This window comes from Balearica regulorum, chromosome 6 (assembly GCF_011004875.1).
Source record: "Balearica regulorum gibbericeps isolate bBalReg1 chromosome 6, bBalReg1.pri, whole genome shotgun sequence".
In the NCBI taxonomy this organism is placed as follows: domain Eukaryota; kingdom Metazoa; phylum Chordata; class Aves; order Gruiformes; family Gruidae; genus Balearica; species Balearica regulorum.
Genome location: NC_046189.1, coordinates 21,137,913 through 21,155,855, shown reverse-complemented (window position 1 = coordinate 21,155,855; position 17,943 = coordinate 21,137,913). Strand labels below are relative to the sequence as shown.

Below are 17,943 nucleotides of genomic sequence, written 5' to 3'. Positions count from 1 at the left end.
CTGCATTCATTTAATCCTTCACGGATTGATTCCCCAGAAGGTCAGAAGAGTGCCAGTGCCAGACCAAGGGAAAGGATGGAAGTGTTGGAGCCAGGAGAGGAAATGGGAGGAGGAACACCCCTTTATACAACAGCTGGGCCCTAGATTATGTTGGCCGTAAAATGGAACGCACACTGAGAAGCACAACCTGCTTTTCACATACAGGTTAGATTTGTAATACTGGTCAGTCACAGCTCCAAGATAGTAAAGACAAATTATCTGCTGGCCAAACTGCTACTATGCAGGATTTTTTTTTTTTTCTGGACTTGCATTAAGCATTTGAGATCACTGGCCAATACTACATTTTTGTTTACTCCCTCTCCACCTGTTTTTTTTCAATATATTGTCATTTTCTCAGAATTTCAAGAACATTTGCTTCAGATTGTTGCTGGTGAGGGGTTTTTTCCATTTTTCTGTTTACTTAAGTGATTTCCAAGTGAGAGATAATTTTGCAGTTTCAATTTTGTGGTAGAAAGCATATAAATAGATTAAAGTGCCACCAGCTTATATTCTTTCATAGTCTTTTTGTTAGTAGTAGAAGTTGGAGTTTATCTGAACGTATATTGACAATGCTAATTTTCTGTCTACAGTGAGAGATTTTATTGTACGAAAATAGACTTAGGGCATGTGGTGGGCTTGCTACCTATTAATACTAAGATGTTTTCTTATAGAAGCATGTGAAAGCGTTTGCTTTACATGAAGCACTTTGTACTCGAGGCTTGCAAATTATGATAATGACGTAGATAATGGCTTTATGAAGTAGCCATCTCTCTTGATGCTAAAGATGGTCCATTTTAGTGGTATTTTCACTAGTGTGCTTGTCTTTGCTGGATGATAAGGCTGAGTGGGAAATAGTAGCACATTAAACAGTATGTTACTGTGAATGGATGTTGTGATTTAATCTAATTTAAATAACAGATTAACTTCTGTCAGTTTGAGAATTTTGACTTTTCTCCTGTGAGAAGCCCATTGAAGGCTGGCAGTTTTCCAAGTGGGAAAGCAGAGAAGTAGGAGGTCGATACGAACACCGCTCCCCACTGCTGCATATGTGCTGTACTGACAGCATCTTGCTCCCTTGAAAACATCCTCCCCCTTCCTCCTGTCTGTCTTGCGTAGATCATCTGTGTACAGAGGTACAAGTTCTGACAGCACCTTGGCAGTATGTGCTGAGGGTGATCTCTGCATGATCCTCAGGCCTTCAGGGACTCTACAGTTACTGCCTTCTTGGCTTCCATTCCACCCCAGTGATAATCCACCCAAGTGCAGAGGCTTTGCAAAACTCCTGCACACAAGTTTGCCCTTCCCCAGGTGTCTTTCCAGTTTCCAGCTCTTCCTCCTGCATAACGTTGCTGCCTGGACACTGTGTGTGTGCAAGAGACTCCTGAGCACTGAGGGCCGGGCAGTGGTAATCGCACAGCTCCTGGTTCCTCCCTCCCAGCCCTTTGCAAAGCAGCCCTTCTCTTCTTGAGCCTAGCCATAGTCCCCAGATGAATTCTGTTCCTCTGCACGTCACAAGGGAAGTTGGTTTTTAGTTTAGGAATCCAAGTTCTTTCTTTAAAGTTTCTTGAGGCCCAAATGGCTTAAAATGTATGGTTCAGGCTGGCTTTTTCACTGTGCTGATAATACTGACATTTTGATCCCAGGATAACGACACAGATCACACCTTACTTAACTTTTGTCTGTGCATAATGCCAAGTGAATCTATTTCGTTCTAGTATTCCAGACATTAAACATGAGCTGAAGTCTTTCCCCTACATTTTTGCCTAGTGATCAAACAATATTAAGGGCTTAATTTTTCTCAGCAGGGCTGAGAGGTGGATATTCTACTTTTGATTCCCAACTTCACTCTCATTATCTTTGCAAAGTGTGCCTTGTGGTGTCATAAGCACACTGTAAATGCCTGTGGAGTAAACTTCCAGGAATAATGTAGATGGAAGTTTTGTCCTAACTGCCAATTTAAATACATGTTGCCTTCTGCTTCTTAGACTATGAGCGTAAACAGCAAGTCTGCCCTGCCCATGCTGAAAGGTGAAGACCCCATCTAAAATTAACAATTATAATTGATGTCAAAATGCAATAAAGAAACCAACTGACAAATTAAATACACTTTAAATACTTAATCTCATCTAGTTGCTTTGGAATTTTTTTAAAGAATCCCAGTAATGTTCTACTCCCTCACTGTTTGTTATGTTGATGATATGTTAACAGAGCTCAAAATTCACATCCAATCTTGTTTTTCCTGGGTAGAATTTATTATGACTTAGAAGAAAAATATGAGAATACTGCTTTCTATTTCTGATGGCTTTCTATAATTGTTGCCCTTATATGTAAATGCCATGACATATGCTTAAAATACATAGCAAGTGGTTTGTAACTCATTCTGGTTGGTACATTCTAGAAAGTTACTTCTAAACTACTTTCAGAAAATTACTTTTTTTTTTTTTCAATTAATTGTATTAGAATTCAAATTCTGTCAAAACATGATGTATCCATAAAGTGATTCTTCCTAATTTTACAGTAAGCATTTTTATACTCACAGGAAAAAACCCATGGGAAATGCAACATTATAAAAGTGTTTTCATATAACACTCAGTTTAAAACATATGTAATTGAAGTAGCAATTCACCTTTCACCCTATATGCTAAATGAATTCCCCTTCTGTAGAATTTTTTTTTTTTTTTTTAAACAATGCGTGTCTTTGTAGGTCAAAATTCCTATGTTGATCAAAAGGAAATGTACTTCACTGTTACTTTTACAGGACAGTTTTCTCTTTTCATGACCTGCGTGTTTTGGATTTCTTTCCTTCTTATTTGCAGAATACATCCAGTGGAGAAAAATCTTGGGAAGTATTGCTGGGCCATGTGATTAGTGAGCTGTCTAAGGGGAAGATATATGAAGGAGGAGAGACTGAAGAATTAACAGTGGTATTGGCAAATGTCTTGAGAATTTATCCAGCACGTCCCCTTTCTGTCTCTTATTTAAGTTTTTCAGCCTCGTTGTTATAATGATTTTTCTCTGATCTTGCTAAAGACTGCAGTACAACTCCTTATTTTCTAGATCAAAGCACATCCCTTCAGGACAGTTTCCCTGCGCAAATCTTTCTTTTACTAATATTGTATATGGCCGTTGCAGTGTTGAGAAAATTATTGACAAATATTTCTTATAATGGTAGTTTTTAATCATAGGTATGAAAGACCTTTCAGAAACTTGGAAAGCTGAATATTTAAGTAGAAAAAACATTTGTCAAGGGGGAAAGAAAACTCATGGAGTTCTTTTAGTTTATTAGTGAAATGCTGGCCTTTGGAATGTATGTTTGATGCAGTGGTTTGTATAGTGTGCTTAAAAACATTTGTTTCATATTGGAGTTCCTTATATAGAAGACAACTTCTCTGGAGCAGAATTTAGTAATTGCTTCCTTCCCTTGCAGGTAAATCCTGATTCTGTAGAGTGCTATCTGCAGCAGTTCTGCCTGCCTTTCCTCAGGATCACAAGCCTTCTTCAACACCATCTTTTTGGAGGGGATTTACCTAGTTGCCAGGTACAGGCTGAGGGGCACACTCAAATGTTTCCATTTAAAAGCTAGAGATGAAAAATTAGACTTTTAAGGTGTCTTTTTTACGGTATGTATTTTCTATCCTAAGATTTCTTTTTTAATCATATTTTATAGCATTGCTCTGCAGCATTTTTTGTCTTCTATAAGTTTGTTTTCAAGGAAGTTTCCCGGAAAAATGGTACTATATTCTTAAATATGTAGCTAATATATGCTTATTTTATCAGGTCGTAGGTGCCTGTCTCTTAAAATACCAACATACTTCTAAAACTTGTCTGGCATTTGCAGAGATGGCATAACTTCCACTCAGACTGGAATTCAGTCCTGATTTTGCTTAATGCCTGTTAATACCTGGATTTTAGTCTCAGAGACGTTGCACCAGCAGACAATTGCATTTGAGTTCCGTGACCGATTTAAGTAGAGTTTGCTGCAAGTCAGCTCCCTCAATTCCTCGCCTCAAAACCATATCATCTCTAAACCAGCTACAAGCCAGCTGGGTGCTAAACAGGAAGAAAATTATTGGAGAGTTTGGAGTTTTCTTTTTTTGTTTGTGTTTTTTTGATTTGTGGTTTTGTGTAGGTTTGGGGCTTTGCGTTTGGTTGGGGTTTTTTTATTCTGACCAGTTTTCTTGTATGTTGAGAATCTGATTTGAGGTAATCTGGAAACAATGGAAGCTTTTCTGTGTCTCTAAACATGACTATTAGCATCATTGTACTAGAACGTCTTTACTGTTGTTATTGGAATAGATACATTTTTAATGAACTGTTTAAAAATTCAGAGTGTAGGCATTAATCTAAACGTCTCTGTTTCATACCTAAAAGGAAGATGAAGAATTCACAGTTCTTGCAAGCTGCCTAGGTCTACTACCATCTTTTCAGTCAGCTCATCAGTTCACCAGTGCCTCTTGTCTTGATTGGCCTGTGCCAGCATTTGACATGATATCACAGTGGTGCTCAGAATTGGCTTCATTTGCAGATAGACATCCAGATCAAGTAAAGGTATGTAGCAAAATTACTTCTTTCAGAACATTCCTGATGCGGAAGCAGCTATTTATTGCTTGATTCGCTATGCACATACATAAAAAAACCATGTCTGAGAACCTGACTTGTAAATCAGAGAGAAATTGTGATCAGAGATATTAGTTAGGTTTTTAACCAATCCAACTCACATTCACTATCTGGCTTTTATATGATTGCTGGAGACAGAAAATAAAAATGCTATGGTTAGGTGATACTAAGCGTACGCATATCTTCTGTACCTGTATCCTATCAAGGGCATTTAACAGAAACTTGTCTTTTAAGAAAATACTTATCAGAAGTTTTTCTTGCCTGTTAGACATTATTGATATTTCTGAGCATCTTCAGTTGCAACACTGAAAAAGATCAAAAGGATAAAAGCTGTTTAGTAGTCGACTGATAAAAGATGCTGCATCTTCTCTTAAGGTTAAAGAAACAATACCAAGACTCGAATCAGTGCAATTGGAATATCAATTGTGAAATGGAAATGTTTCAACATTATTGCATTGTTTTTATGAAGAAGCTGCATCTCAGCAATTCCAGCCCCCCTCTCCTAAGTTTATGGTGTCAGAGGCAAGCCAGGTGCACTCTTCACTCTGCAACATGATCCGCACCTGCCTTTGCATGTTTTCAGGCATGAATTAGGCTATTGTGAATGAAAGTTTGGATACTCAGATTAATTCCAAAATACAGTTGCTTCCAATCTGACAGGCATTTGAGAGAAATTGCAGTGAAACCAATAGCATTCTTCCCGTGGTTGAAAAGGAACTGCATACAAACGCAATGTTCCTTTTTTTCTTTTTTTTTTTTTCAAGTTAGGTTTTCAGGTCATGCATTCTTCAAAAACATTACACCTTGCAAGAAGGATCCCATCTGACCCCTATGCCCATCAATTATAAACCCAGTAAAAATGAGTAGGTGGAAGGAAAACATGTTACTGTCTTAAAAAACAAAACAAACAAACAAACAAACCCAAACATCTCTACCCAGAGCAAAAGAGAAGAATTAGGCTTTGAAACCAGTATTTAGGTAGTGCCTGTCTTATCAAAAATTTGTGAGTACTGCTAAGTTCTTAATGGCCTCAAAATTTGTGTATGCAACACAGTTTTGAAAATCAGCCTGATGCCTTCAAATATCATTTATGGAGCCTAACTTCAGTTCTGTTTTTGAAAGTTTTAATCTAAATTTTAGCGAGGAGACAGCTTTCTTAGTCAGTGCTAGGGTTTGGCAGCAGTATAGTGATGTTGCCAAGATAACTTAGTGTAGTGAGCAGGAGTCTTCTGTGTAGATCGCTCTTAATCCTCTTGGTTTAGCTATGAAGATTTTTGCACTTAAGAAGTGTCACATTTAGAAAATGTCCTTGGGAAAAGGCTAGTGCCTGTTAGAAAAGATGAAGTGTGACCACAGTTGGGGAGGGTGTCACCAGAGGCAGGTGACTATTGCAAGGTGACTTTTGACTTCTAAACTTGTGAAATGCAGAAGCAGGGAGAGATTTTTAAACTGCATGCTTCCTTTCTTTGGTATTCTCTTTTCTTAGAAAATATAAATGCATAAATGAATGTGCAGAACTGATATATTGTTCTTACTTTATTTGTAGGCTTTGCTTATCCAGGAGCCTAAGTGGGACTTGCCACGCCTCCTTCAGCTGCCTGAGAATTATAATACCATTTTTCAGTATTACCACAGAAAGACTTGTGCTGTTTGTACCAAGGTTCCTAAAGATCCTGCTGTTTGTCTCGTTTGTGGTACTTTTGTATGCTTGAAAGGACTATGCTGCAAACAACAGAGTTATTGTGAATGTGTGCTGGTAAGAATTGATTCTTATACTTATGGATAGGTTTTAACTCCATTGCTCAGCTTTGATGGTTTTCTTTACAAAACATGCTTAGAGAATGTTTAGTGCTTATTTCTGATAGATGGACCTAGACTGGATTCTAGAGAACAATTTTATTCCCCTTTTTAAGCCTATAGCCTATTTCACCTGTTTGAAAAACTTTTACAAAGCCATTGTGCATAATGTTGACACATGGTTTGGATTCATAACCAGCTGAAATGTCTCTGCATTCTGATTGTTGGTATATTATTTTCCTCTGTTTGTTTCCTTGCTTTCTGTGTACATAAGAATATCAATGTATGGGTGGGTACTTTCTCATATACCTGACCATCTGCTAGTGATCTGCAGACTATAGCTAGATAAGCATCATTTTAAGGTCTTCAACTTTAATTCAGCAGTAAAGTTTTCTAGTCAGCATCTATGTAAGCTTTTTCAGGAACCCGAGTTGGACAGCATCTGGTATTGTTTTCCTGTCCATGATAAAGGCTTGGTTTGACAGCTGTTCCGTTTCCTACCACAGAACAGTTAGTAGAAGGCTGGAACTACGTGGGCTTGATAAAACTATGAGGGGAATTTGTCGAGGAGATATTTACAAATGGGGCATAAAATCAAACCCAAAGAAATTTTAGAGGGATCTTGGACCTTTTTGAAATTGTTTGAACTCAACTTTCTCTCTCATACTGGTGGGAAGAAGAGGGGTGGGCAAAACTCTGAATTAACAGATATATTTAAGGTGTCAAGCTTCATGAAAACAAATTTATAAAAAGAAATTTAAAATATGATTAATTACATTTTATTATAGTTGATGGGATTATAGCCTCTAATTGTTATAAAACTATATAGGAAGAGCATGTTTTTTAATTGCTAAAATGAAACTATTAATACAGATCATGCCATTCATAGAAATGAATGACATTGAAACAAGCAAGAATTATTAAAACAAATTTTTTACTAGAGCCATAGACTAGATCTGTGAGCATGGATAGAGAAAGCAAATGTTTAACAATAGACACTATTGTAAAAGAGGTAATATTAAGTTTTTCTGAATACTTGGTTTTATTCTTGCCATCTATGAAAAATACTTGGTCATGCTATACAGTTTGCTATACAACAGCAAATTCAAAATACTGTAGAGAATATTTTTGCTCATTTTTGTTAGGTAATTCTATTTTTACATGATAATGAATATCCTCCCTGTTTGAGCAGGGAACCATTTTTGTATGCAAGTGTTGTTATGGCAGCACAACACATGGAGTTTGAGTTTGCTTGGAGAACTTTGGGGTGGGCTATACTTTGTCAAACTGGTTCTTAGTAAATAATGTGTGTGCGTTACTTCAAGCAAAAGTAATTACTATTTTTTAAGTCCTTTTTGTTATAAAGTTTAGACACTAACAGAATCCTTGCACTTTTCCCTTTCTACATCCATAATATTACAGCATTCTCAAAATTGTGGAGCTGGGACAGGAATATTTCTTTTGATTAATGCATCTGTAATCATTATCATACGAGGGCATCGTTTCTGCCTTTGGGGCTCTGTGTATCTAGATGCACATGGTGAAGAAGACAGAGATCTTAGGTAATGTTTTCATTACAACTGTGTTTCATTTTTCCTCCTCTGTGTAGATCAACTTTATGTTATGCAATACATGTAATAACATAATAATAGATCTCTACCTTCCTTGAGTGCAAAATCCCCATTTACTGCAAGTTGGAATGACTTTCTTTCTTTTTTTCTTTCCTTTTTTTTCTCTACACCACCTTTAGGTGGAAAAAATCATGACCACTGAGTTATACACCCCAGGCACCCAACAGATTCGTATGTTGCCATTCCCAATGAGGGTCAATTCTGAGTGTTGTGTTTGGAAACACTTCTCTCCCAAAGTCATTGTTTGGCCTTTATTTAATCAAACTCTATTTAATCAGTTGGATTCCAGTGTAGGGAAGGCATGTAGCTTGCAAGCTACCTGAGAATACAGATGTTTTCTGGATTCTGCTGTCCAAGAGGGAGGAGGGAAGTCCCAGCAGTTATCTTATTAAAGCAGAACCAAAAGCCTCTCACCAATAAAAATGCACACTTCCCTTGGGGAAAAAAGTTGTATGAATATTGTGTGCTGATTCTATAATGAAGCAGTTTTCCATTTATTTGCATATTAACCATTTGGTTTACTTTTTTTTTTTCTCTCTCTACAGGCGTGGTAAACCTCTCTACATATGCAAGGAAAGATACAAAGTGCTTGAGCAGCAGTGGGTGTCTCATACTTTTGATCATATCAATAAAAGATGGGGGCCACATTATAATGGCTTGTAAATCAGCAGCAGCAGCATCTACACACCGTATCATTGCTGTTACTATGAATGAATGCATCTTGACTGACAATAGCTTTAATTGTACGGCAGTTTAGCTCTTTGGCTTGGGGTCGAGTGGGGTGTGGGCATAAAAGGGAAATGGAACTTTGTCAATGTGTGAAATTTTTGCAAAATTAGCTGCTCTTGCTACTAAATAATGATACAATAATTTGCAATTAAATCCTCAGAATGGTGTGAGCAATCTGATTGCACTCAGTAGTCCTTTTTCTTTTATTTTTTAAAGCCCATTATTGTTAAGAAGCACAAATTTTACTTACAGTTGTTTAGCAGCTCCAGGGATAGCTGTCGGGTTTTTATTTTTCTCTGCATGGAGTTGAGTTTTTAGCAGTTTTTGCTGAAACAGTGTATATGTCCACTACAACTACTAAATATGTTGGATAAAATTTCTTTGCCTTTTTTGTGTTGGTTTGAGGTTTTTGCTTGATACGCGTTTGTAATTGGACAGGGTTTGTGAAACGGTTGTGAGACTGCATGGTAACAATTGGTCTGAAAGTTGAATTTTAAAGAGTATTTCACTTATGAGAGGTCTATTGAAATATTTCAGGCATTACTGAAAACTTACGCATTCTCAGGTATTTAATTTTTCTTTTCTCCATAAATAAGTGAAATAGCTGTAAATTAGGTATCTTATTGTTCTTAATGTAATCCAGAACACACATTCATTTTTTTCTTTTCCACAAAGGAGATTTTTTTTTCCATGTCAATTGAATAAACTGTTAGTGATAACACATACAGAAATTGCTGTATATAGAGAATTTGTATGGTGCCCCACATAGCAGATCCCAGTTACAAGTGTAACAACCATAAGCCTGCCTGTAATTTGAAACCAGATGTATGTTTCAGAATGATTGAATTGGAAATGTGCAGGCTATTCTGCAAATGAAACATAATTTTGTATCTTTCCTGTCATTTCAGGAGGTTCCTCTATATTGTATTTGCTTAGAGTAATCACTGTTCTTTCTGTTTGGTTTCCTAAAAAGGGACAAAAAAAAATCAACAGAGATAGCCTAGATGAACAACCAATGAATGTGCAGCCTCATTGGATGAATGCCAAAACAGTTTATGCTTAGAGGGCTAAAAAATTCAAGAGAACAGGCATGACTGGGCTAAACCCCACAGTGTAAGTAGGTAGGAAACAGTATAGTTAAAATACTGGTATGTAATATATTGCTACTAATGTTTTTCACAAGCGTTGGATATTCGTTGGCTATTTCATACAGTACTACCAAGGATTTCCTGGTAGTTTTGATTTTCATAGCTTGCGTGTAAAATAAAATTTATATGTGTAAAATAGAAACCTCTTATGATAAAACCACATATACAATGAAAACAGTTCCCCAGTGGAAGTCATTATCTAGTGAAAAGTTGTATAGGGGAAATAAAATGACTGTATAGCAATCAAGGAGAATGGTCAGAAGGAAAAGGAAGTAAATACAATGAGGTTTTTTTTTCTGGATACCTGCAATTCAAAAAACCCCACAATAAGGATGCTGGTTTTTATACATACATATAAATATATATATATTTCAAAAGTATTACAGTACTTCCTATAAGATTAGAATTACTCTGTTTCACCAACTAAATGGCTGTGTCTTTTCCAAAATATTACTTTTTTGATACTGTATTATAAGTTCTGCCTGTAATATTTTTGCATTGCTCATTATGAATATCAGGCCATTTTGTAAGTGTGGTTAAAGAGCAAAAAGATTCTTTACATCTCCAGCATAACATTATTACAGGGCTCATGAACTTGAGTAATCTGTAGTTCAAAGCTCCAATACTGTATTTACAAGAGATAATGTATCCAGAATTTGATTACTGTGTTTTATTTAAAATGGAATGTTCTCTGGTTGTGCATATGGATGTGAAGTAAAACTATTAGCCTTAACTTTAACATTTGGGTATCTCATAGTGTTTATTTTAGTACTGGTGAATTAGTCACCAATCAATTTAAAAACAGCGAGAAAAAAAAATCACTTGGTTGAAAAATTGTACTTGAATATCCTTGCATGCTGCTAAACAAGAATTTTGATTTCCCCCATAACTTTTTTAATCCTACTTTATTAAGCTAACCTTGAAAACTAACAGGTCCAAACTAGAGTGGCGTGTGCGTGTATTACTCAAATGTTCTGGTGTGATATCCTGTATGAATGATCATTGAAGTACAGTACATTACTGTAGAATCTAAATCAATCTTTATAACACATCAGAAGAGTATAAAACTAGGAATACAGTAATCGACATTGTAAGATATGTTAATAAAAGTCTACTGTCAATCTGTGTGTTCGTGACATCTTTTCTTTCTACCTCAGTCATCCAAAATGTAACGGTTATTGAATTCCACCCAGTAGCCAGGCAATTATTTAAATATCCAAAGCTTGTGCATGCAAACTACTTGCATAGAGAGTAAATCTGGTATGTTTTTTTTCTTTTTGTTACTTACACACAGTCATGTATTTTCTGTTAGTCATTTGGAGTATTTTATTTTACTCATAAATATATCACTTAAAGTTTTATGCCAGCTCTTACAGCGTTGCTGCTGCAAACTGCTAAAATTAAAATGCTGAGTTGAGAGACTGTACTTCTGGGAAAACTCTGCTTGATCTTCTCTTCTGTCGGATCTGTTTCTGGAATAACTATTACTTCAAGTTGATGAATGCATATATTTATGTATTAAATTTTTCCCTTTTTTTTTTTTTTTGACCTTTTGAGAAATTTGATGAAACAGTCTTGTTTTGACCTTGACCTTTGGATAACAGCATCTTTTTTTTAGTGGTGGCCTGAAATTTTCAATGAGTATTTTCATCACCTCTGCAAATGGAATCTTGCATAACTCTCAGCATTTCACAAGCAAATGACATTTTTTTTCTTTAAAAGAGGGTCTTTCGCTACAGTAGCCAGCAAATGTTATTCTTTAATTCAGAATCCCATTAGATCAGTTTTTGCTGTCTGTATAGCTGCCAGAGGGAGAGAGTGAGTTTTGTGCTGATCTTGATATGATTAAGATCTAATTTTCATCTAACCCAGATTCTGCAGTCCTGCTTTTCACTTTCTTTTGTCAGAGGTGGGGGTAATGATGAATGGAGCCTGTCCGAGCATTACCCTAGATAAGAATGAACTGCTGTTTGCAACGTAAGAAAACCACAGGAATGAGCTGACCCAGTATATGGAGGTTTGCAGCTCTCAAATATCAACTGCGGGTACATGGGGGTGCATGTGACCCGCGGAGGCTGGGTCTGTGACAGTTTCTGTTGCTGGGACTGCTCACCGCAGTCAGATCCACGCTGCTGGTGTGAAGGCCACGCGAGGCGAATGCCTCCTCTTGGTAGGGCACACTGCCCCTACTCGGGTTTTCTCAGCTGGGCAGTTGTTTGCCTGCAAGGGCTCTTACCCGGAGAAGAACCCCAGCTGTTGTGAGTTCATCCGTGAGACAGCCTGCCTCTTCTGCCCCCATAATGTCCTGTCACTGCAGCTGTAATCTTGGTAGGTTGTACTAGCTATTAATTCCTGGAAATGGGTGTCCTTCAGTAGGAAAAGTGTATTCTCAGTGAAGTCAAAACACTTCATGAATTCTTAGCTGTGTAAATGGCCAGGGTGTTCTAATAAATTTTAAAATCCTTTTAATTGATAGGGATTTAATTTTTTTTTTATTCACTGTATCATTCGTACTTTCTTAGTGCTAATACTATTCAGGACATTTAATGCCACATGCTTCAAATATTGTGTTTCTTTGAAATAGTACTGAGAAAGCAAAATTGAATCTTGGTAAACAAATGATACTTTCAAAAAGCTAATCTTACTACCCTAAAATGTGATTTTTGCACTGTATGCTTTGGCATGGTACAGGAAAATGTGGGAAAAAAACACTCTTGAAAAGCATTTTAAATTAGCTCTGAGTTCCAGTTAAAATGTCTCAAAATGAGCTTTCATGAAAGTACCATTATTTGAAAAGCCATTTCCTGTAATTCTGTCACTTGATGTAGAGCAGACTGGTCTCTAATTCGTGAAAACAGGAGCTGGTTCCATGGAAACCCCTCACATCACTGAATGATTTACTACCTAATAAACAACTTATTATTCCTTTTGTCTTTATCCCTTGTATGTACCACACCAATGGTAAACCTTTCCATTTCCACTGAGTATAGAAACATGTTTTAAGGACTGGAGCCAATTTTTTTTTTCTTCCATTACCTGCTGTCATGGAACAGGAATTTTCTGGGAGAAAACTGTTTTCCTGTAAAATCAAACTCCCTCAGTCAATTTCTTATGCTGCCCATGATGTCTGTGTTATTTTAATTACTGGAATTGCTTACATCACTTGTTGTCTAATACATTTCCCATCGTAGGACTGCTTTCAACTCATGACTACTAAATGTTTTAATAATTTTGACTGAAAACAATTATGCTGGGCTTACTCCTCATGGTTGGATTTTCACTTTTTTTTTTTTTTAATGTTTCAACAAAAAAAGCAAGATACCTTTCTGGAAAAAAAATGGAAAAAACCCCAAATGTAATGTTTCCTTCATTTCAACAATAGTTTTTCTAAGTGTTGGGCATACCTACTGTCTCTATGCTTTGGCCTTAAATGCAGTAACCAAATGTGTGTGGGTCTGTTGTGGTTTAACCCCAGCCAGCAACTAAGCACCACACAGCTGCTCACTCACTCACCCCCACAGGGGAATGGGGGAGAGAATCAGAAGATTAAAAGTGAGAAAACTCATGGGATGAGATAAAGACAGTTTAAGAGGTAAAGCAAAAGTCACGAGCGTGAGCAAAGCAAGAGGAATTAATTCCTCACTTCCCATGGGCAGGCAGGTGTTCAGCCATCTCCAGGAAAGCAGGGCTCCATCACATGTAATGGTTACTTGGGAGGACAAGTGCCATCACTCTGTCTGTCCCCTCCCTTCCTCCTCCTTCCCCCAGCTTTATATGCTGAGCATGACATCGTATGGTATGGAATATCCCTTTGGTCAGTTGGGGTCAGCTGTCCTGGCTGTGTACCCTCCCAATTCCTTGTGCACCCCCCAGCTTACTTGCTGGTGAGGTGGTGTGAGAAGCAGAAAAGGCCTTGGCTCTGTGTAAGCACTGCTCAGCAATAGCAAAAACATCCCTGTATCATCAGCACAAATCCAAAGCACAGCCCCATGCTAGCTACTATGAAGAAAATTAACTCTATCCCAGCCAAACCCAGCACAGGGTCCCATATTAAAGTAGAACAGAACTGCATACTGGAGCACTTAATCAGAACAACATGTTCTCGGGGATTACACTAAGTACTGGCAAATACCTAAAGCAGATAATGAGCCTTTGTCCCTTTTTCAGGTGTCAAGGAATATTCTTTGCATCTGGCTCTTGAAGCCACTAACACAGTTTGCTGTGAGAAGTGTTGTGTTCCTTCTGTTACTTTGAAAAGCTGGGACACTCTCCATGTAGCACAGCCACTTTTTTCATGTCTTTGTTGCCTCTGTATCGTATATACCTTGTTTGTGTAGTATTCTGTAACAAAAGAACCCTGGAGGGACCCCTACAACTGTTTAACACTACTTTGCAAATAAGATTGCATTCTCTCAGCTGCTTTATGCAGAGATAGCTAGGGGGTACAGCTTGAAAACTAGTTTGTAGAGCCTGTGGCTGCTTTCTTGCTCTATGGTACTTGTCATTTTAGACTTGTTATACATTAGCTTTGAAAACTTAAAACTCACTTCGCATTTTTTCAAGGTATCTGTGCTGGCCCTAAAAGATGCTGCCTGTGTTCTTGGACACCTTCCCATTGCTCTGGAGAGTTTAGTACGGAGCGGCTGTTATAATCTGAGAGCTCTGTAACAAGGTAGTTGGTGAGAACCGCTGGTGTAGTTATGCATCATATAAACTATTGACAGGCAGGTTTTGTTAACCTAAGATTTTCAGGGCAGCTGAAGGGACTGTTAAGTATTGTTTCATTTAGGTTCTCTAGCTGTCCGCTTTATCCTGTTGGTTTTGTCTCACACTTAACTTGCAAGCTCCATTAAGACAGGGAATGCCTCCCGTTTGGTTCAGTAAGTAAATTGAGTAAGTGCTGCTCCATAATGGTAGATCAACTGGTGTTACAGCAATTCAGGTAGTAGGATCTGCCATCATCGAAGAAATATAAATGTGCACACAGGATTTAAGTGAGATACAGCCCCTTCATGCTTCACTTCCATGCTTTGTGCATGTTTTCATGCTTTACTGCCTCCAACCTCAAATGTCACTCCTTCCCACACAAATATTTTGGCAGTAATCAAAAATCACTAGGAAATTAAAATTGGTTTATTTCCCTTAGTCAGCCCTGACTCTGGACATAATGATACTCTTCAATATCTACATCATCATTCTTTCTTCCTGCCAGAAGCTGCTATCTCAAGAAACAAATATAGAGAGTCTATATCTGAGAGTCAAAGATGCTTATTGCCTTTCATGAGTCTAGTGTTGTACAATTAATTACTTTCCAGCGGGTGATTGATGTCATTCAAATAACCTTCAGATACCTGGCTATTCAGAAATGGCTCATGCTTCCACTTTATTCCTACTTGGATTGGCTTTTTTTTAGTCACATAACTAATAATAGCAAGATTTCATACAGAAAATTTTCCTTATACAAGGAAAAAGTATTTTAAATAAATTAGATGGGATTTATTTTATTGACACTTATTTCACAGATTAGGGTTCTTTGTATTTAAATTGTGGGCAGAATTAGGGAATATTACTCAGATTATTACATGTAATTTTACAATTCTTATCTGTCTAAAGAAACAAGTAAGAAATCCAAAACAATCTCAAGCTAAGGTACTGCAGAAATACTGCTCTTCTGTGTGAGTGCATTTCCAAGGATGCTGCAATACATTTTTTTCCATGAATGCTGCACAGCTGTGTTGCATCTGGTCCTCAGAAACACATGTCAAAAGACATGTTACATTGGTGAATACCAACAAGGTGGTTCCCTTAGCAACAATAAATAGAAGAAAGCTCAGCCCATTCAAGTGATTTACCTTTGTAAGTGTGTGGCAGCAAAGATGGATTTTGAACACTAAGGGAACTCATTAGCTGTAAGAAGAAAAGCAGCAAATAAGGAACTGAAGATTTCTCTTACCCAGTATTGCTATTTATAGCAATCGTATAGAGTGTCATTATTGGGAATTTGCATAGCATATTCTTAACATGAAATATCATCTAATTTTACTTTTTCCTTCTGGAGCTTATAATTTTCTGTACTACTGGGGAAAAAATGCTGCATGTGGGAAGAAAGGAGAAGGAACTTTGAGAAAGGGAAACAATTATTTGGATAAGGTCACCTTCTAAACTTTATTAATAATGTCCTGCATACTTACTCAGGCCTAGCATTTGAGTGACATAGGCCACTCAGTGGTTCAGATGTTCATTTGCTAAGGGTAAATTCAGAGATTTAAACATAATAATTATGCCAAGTCTGCCCAGCAATAATTCTTAATGTAGCCATGAGAGGTTGTAATGGCACTCCCAGTCGTATCACTGCTGCCTGTGTGAAGAAAGCTGTACAAAACAAGGCCAAGGATTACTCTTGGGACCATCACACTCCAGCTCTGCCAAAGTAATAAAGGGTTAAGTTTATGGTATTTGGGTAAGCTGACTCATGTCGTGGAAGAGCTAGGCACGAGGTACCGATAACTGTGGTACACATCGCTTCCTAGAATCTGCATGGATCCTCCTCTCTGCAATTGGTACCTAGAACACACAGCATGTAGGCTCTTCTATGTGTATTGTTTGTTGTTGGCTTTTAAGTCCTCTGAGTCACCTTTCCTCTGGAGTTTACAGCTGGGAATTAATCCAATATAATTCTAGCTCACTATAGTTCAGTGATGCTATTTACATTTCAGTGCTATCTCTATATCAGGCATTCCATCTCCTCCCTTCTGTTTCCAGGAGTCTGCCTGAGGTCAGCAGTTTGTGCTTATGATTTGCAAGGGCTGGACTACAGTTATGTACCTTGCACTTTAGTCTTGGCTAGAACTGTTATATTGCTGAACTGCTTCTCCTGCTCTTTCCCAATGCAAGTGTAATTACTCTTTAATGCTGTGCTGCTACTCATATAGTTTTGATGCACTTCTATAGTCCTTATCTGACTACTCTGCTGCTGCTGGCTTCTAGTTTAAATCATCTTTGAATACATGTGTAAAACTCCAATATTCTTCTCGCTACTTCCATTGATTTCGGAGGCAGTGGAATCCACTCTTACATTAACATTGCTGGTATTTTGTTTCCTTCATTGCGGACGAATTTTTTAATGGAGGTTCTCTCTCCTTTTCAGTCCCATCTGCAGGTTTTTTGCTTCAAATCCATTTTGTAAAATTCCTCAGTTGCTTTGCCCTTGCTGTCCTCTGTATTCAGGTAATGCAGTAGTTTTGCATTTGTGAATTTTCTTCTACCAGTGCGAATGAGAACAAAACTAGAAGTCTCAGCTAGAGCTACCATCTTTATATGCAAGTATGCACACATACATTAAAGCTAGGAGCTGTTGTTTCAGACATCTGCCTAAATGAAAGCCTAACTGCCATAAGACCTTGGCTACTAGACTCCTTGGACACAGCTTAAAGTATCTGTACTTGCACATGTCCTGCCTTTCCTCTCGGGCAGTGAGTGGGACAGGGGGTACTCTAGCATGGGAAGGGCTTTGGGATGAAATTACAATTTAGAGATGAGAACCCTGAACTGAAGCATTTTGCTTGCTCCAGGACAGAGCAGACAGAGAGTGTCTGGGCTTTGGCTCAGCAGGCTGAGAACTGGCAGTTCATTTCCTTCAGGGGCCCTGACCTATGCTCCTGCAACCTCGGCCCTGATTTGGGACTGGAGATGGGATCTGGGACTCTCCCAGGGAACTATTAGAAATGACAGTACACCATGGTCTCTGCACACCTTATCCTTCCTTCCCTTTACCTTATTCTTTTGCTCTCAGAAATACAGCAACCCTACTCTTAGGCAGAGATCCAGATAAGGAAAGTAGCAGGTGTGATCTGGAAGAGGAGATAAGCACTGATGGAGGGAATTCTTAATGTGAGTATTCCCTATTAATGAAGTAGAAGGCTGACGAACTCATGAGGTAAGAAAGGGTCACGTGAAGAACTGGTTGAACTACAGAGGTTTTT

At 37.8% G+C, this 17,943-nt stretch overlaps 1 protein-coding gene across 2 annotated transcripts in view; it reads left to right on the top strand.

Annotated features, from left to right (window-relative positions):
* Window positions 1-11,082, top strand: part of UBR3 (ubiquitin protein ligase E3 component n-recognin 3) — a 114,973-nt gene extending 103,891 nt beyond the window's left edge. For both annotated transcript variants that reach the window (XM_075756699.1, XM_075756700.1), the window contains exons 35-40: window positions 2,856-2,963; window positions 3,467-3,577; window positions 4,411-4,587; window positions 6,203-6,412; window positions 7,876-8,015; window positions 8,630-11,082. In XM_075756699.1, coding sequence (XP_075612814.1) covers window positions 2,856-2,963; window positions 3,467-3,577; window positions 4,411-4,587; window positions 6,203-6,412; window positions 7,876-8,015; window positions 8,630-8,747 — 864 coding nt within the window. In that variant the 3' untranslated portion in view covers window positions 8,748-11,082. The remainder of the gene's footprint in view (window positions 1-2,855; window positions 2,964-3,466; window positions 3,578-4,410; window positions 4,588-6,202; window positions 6,413-7,875; window positions 8,016-8,629) is intronic.
* The last annotated feature ends 6,861 nt before the right edge of the window (window positions 11,083-17,943 follow it).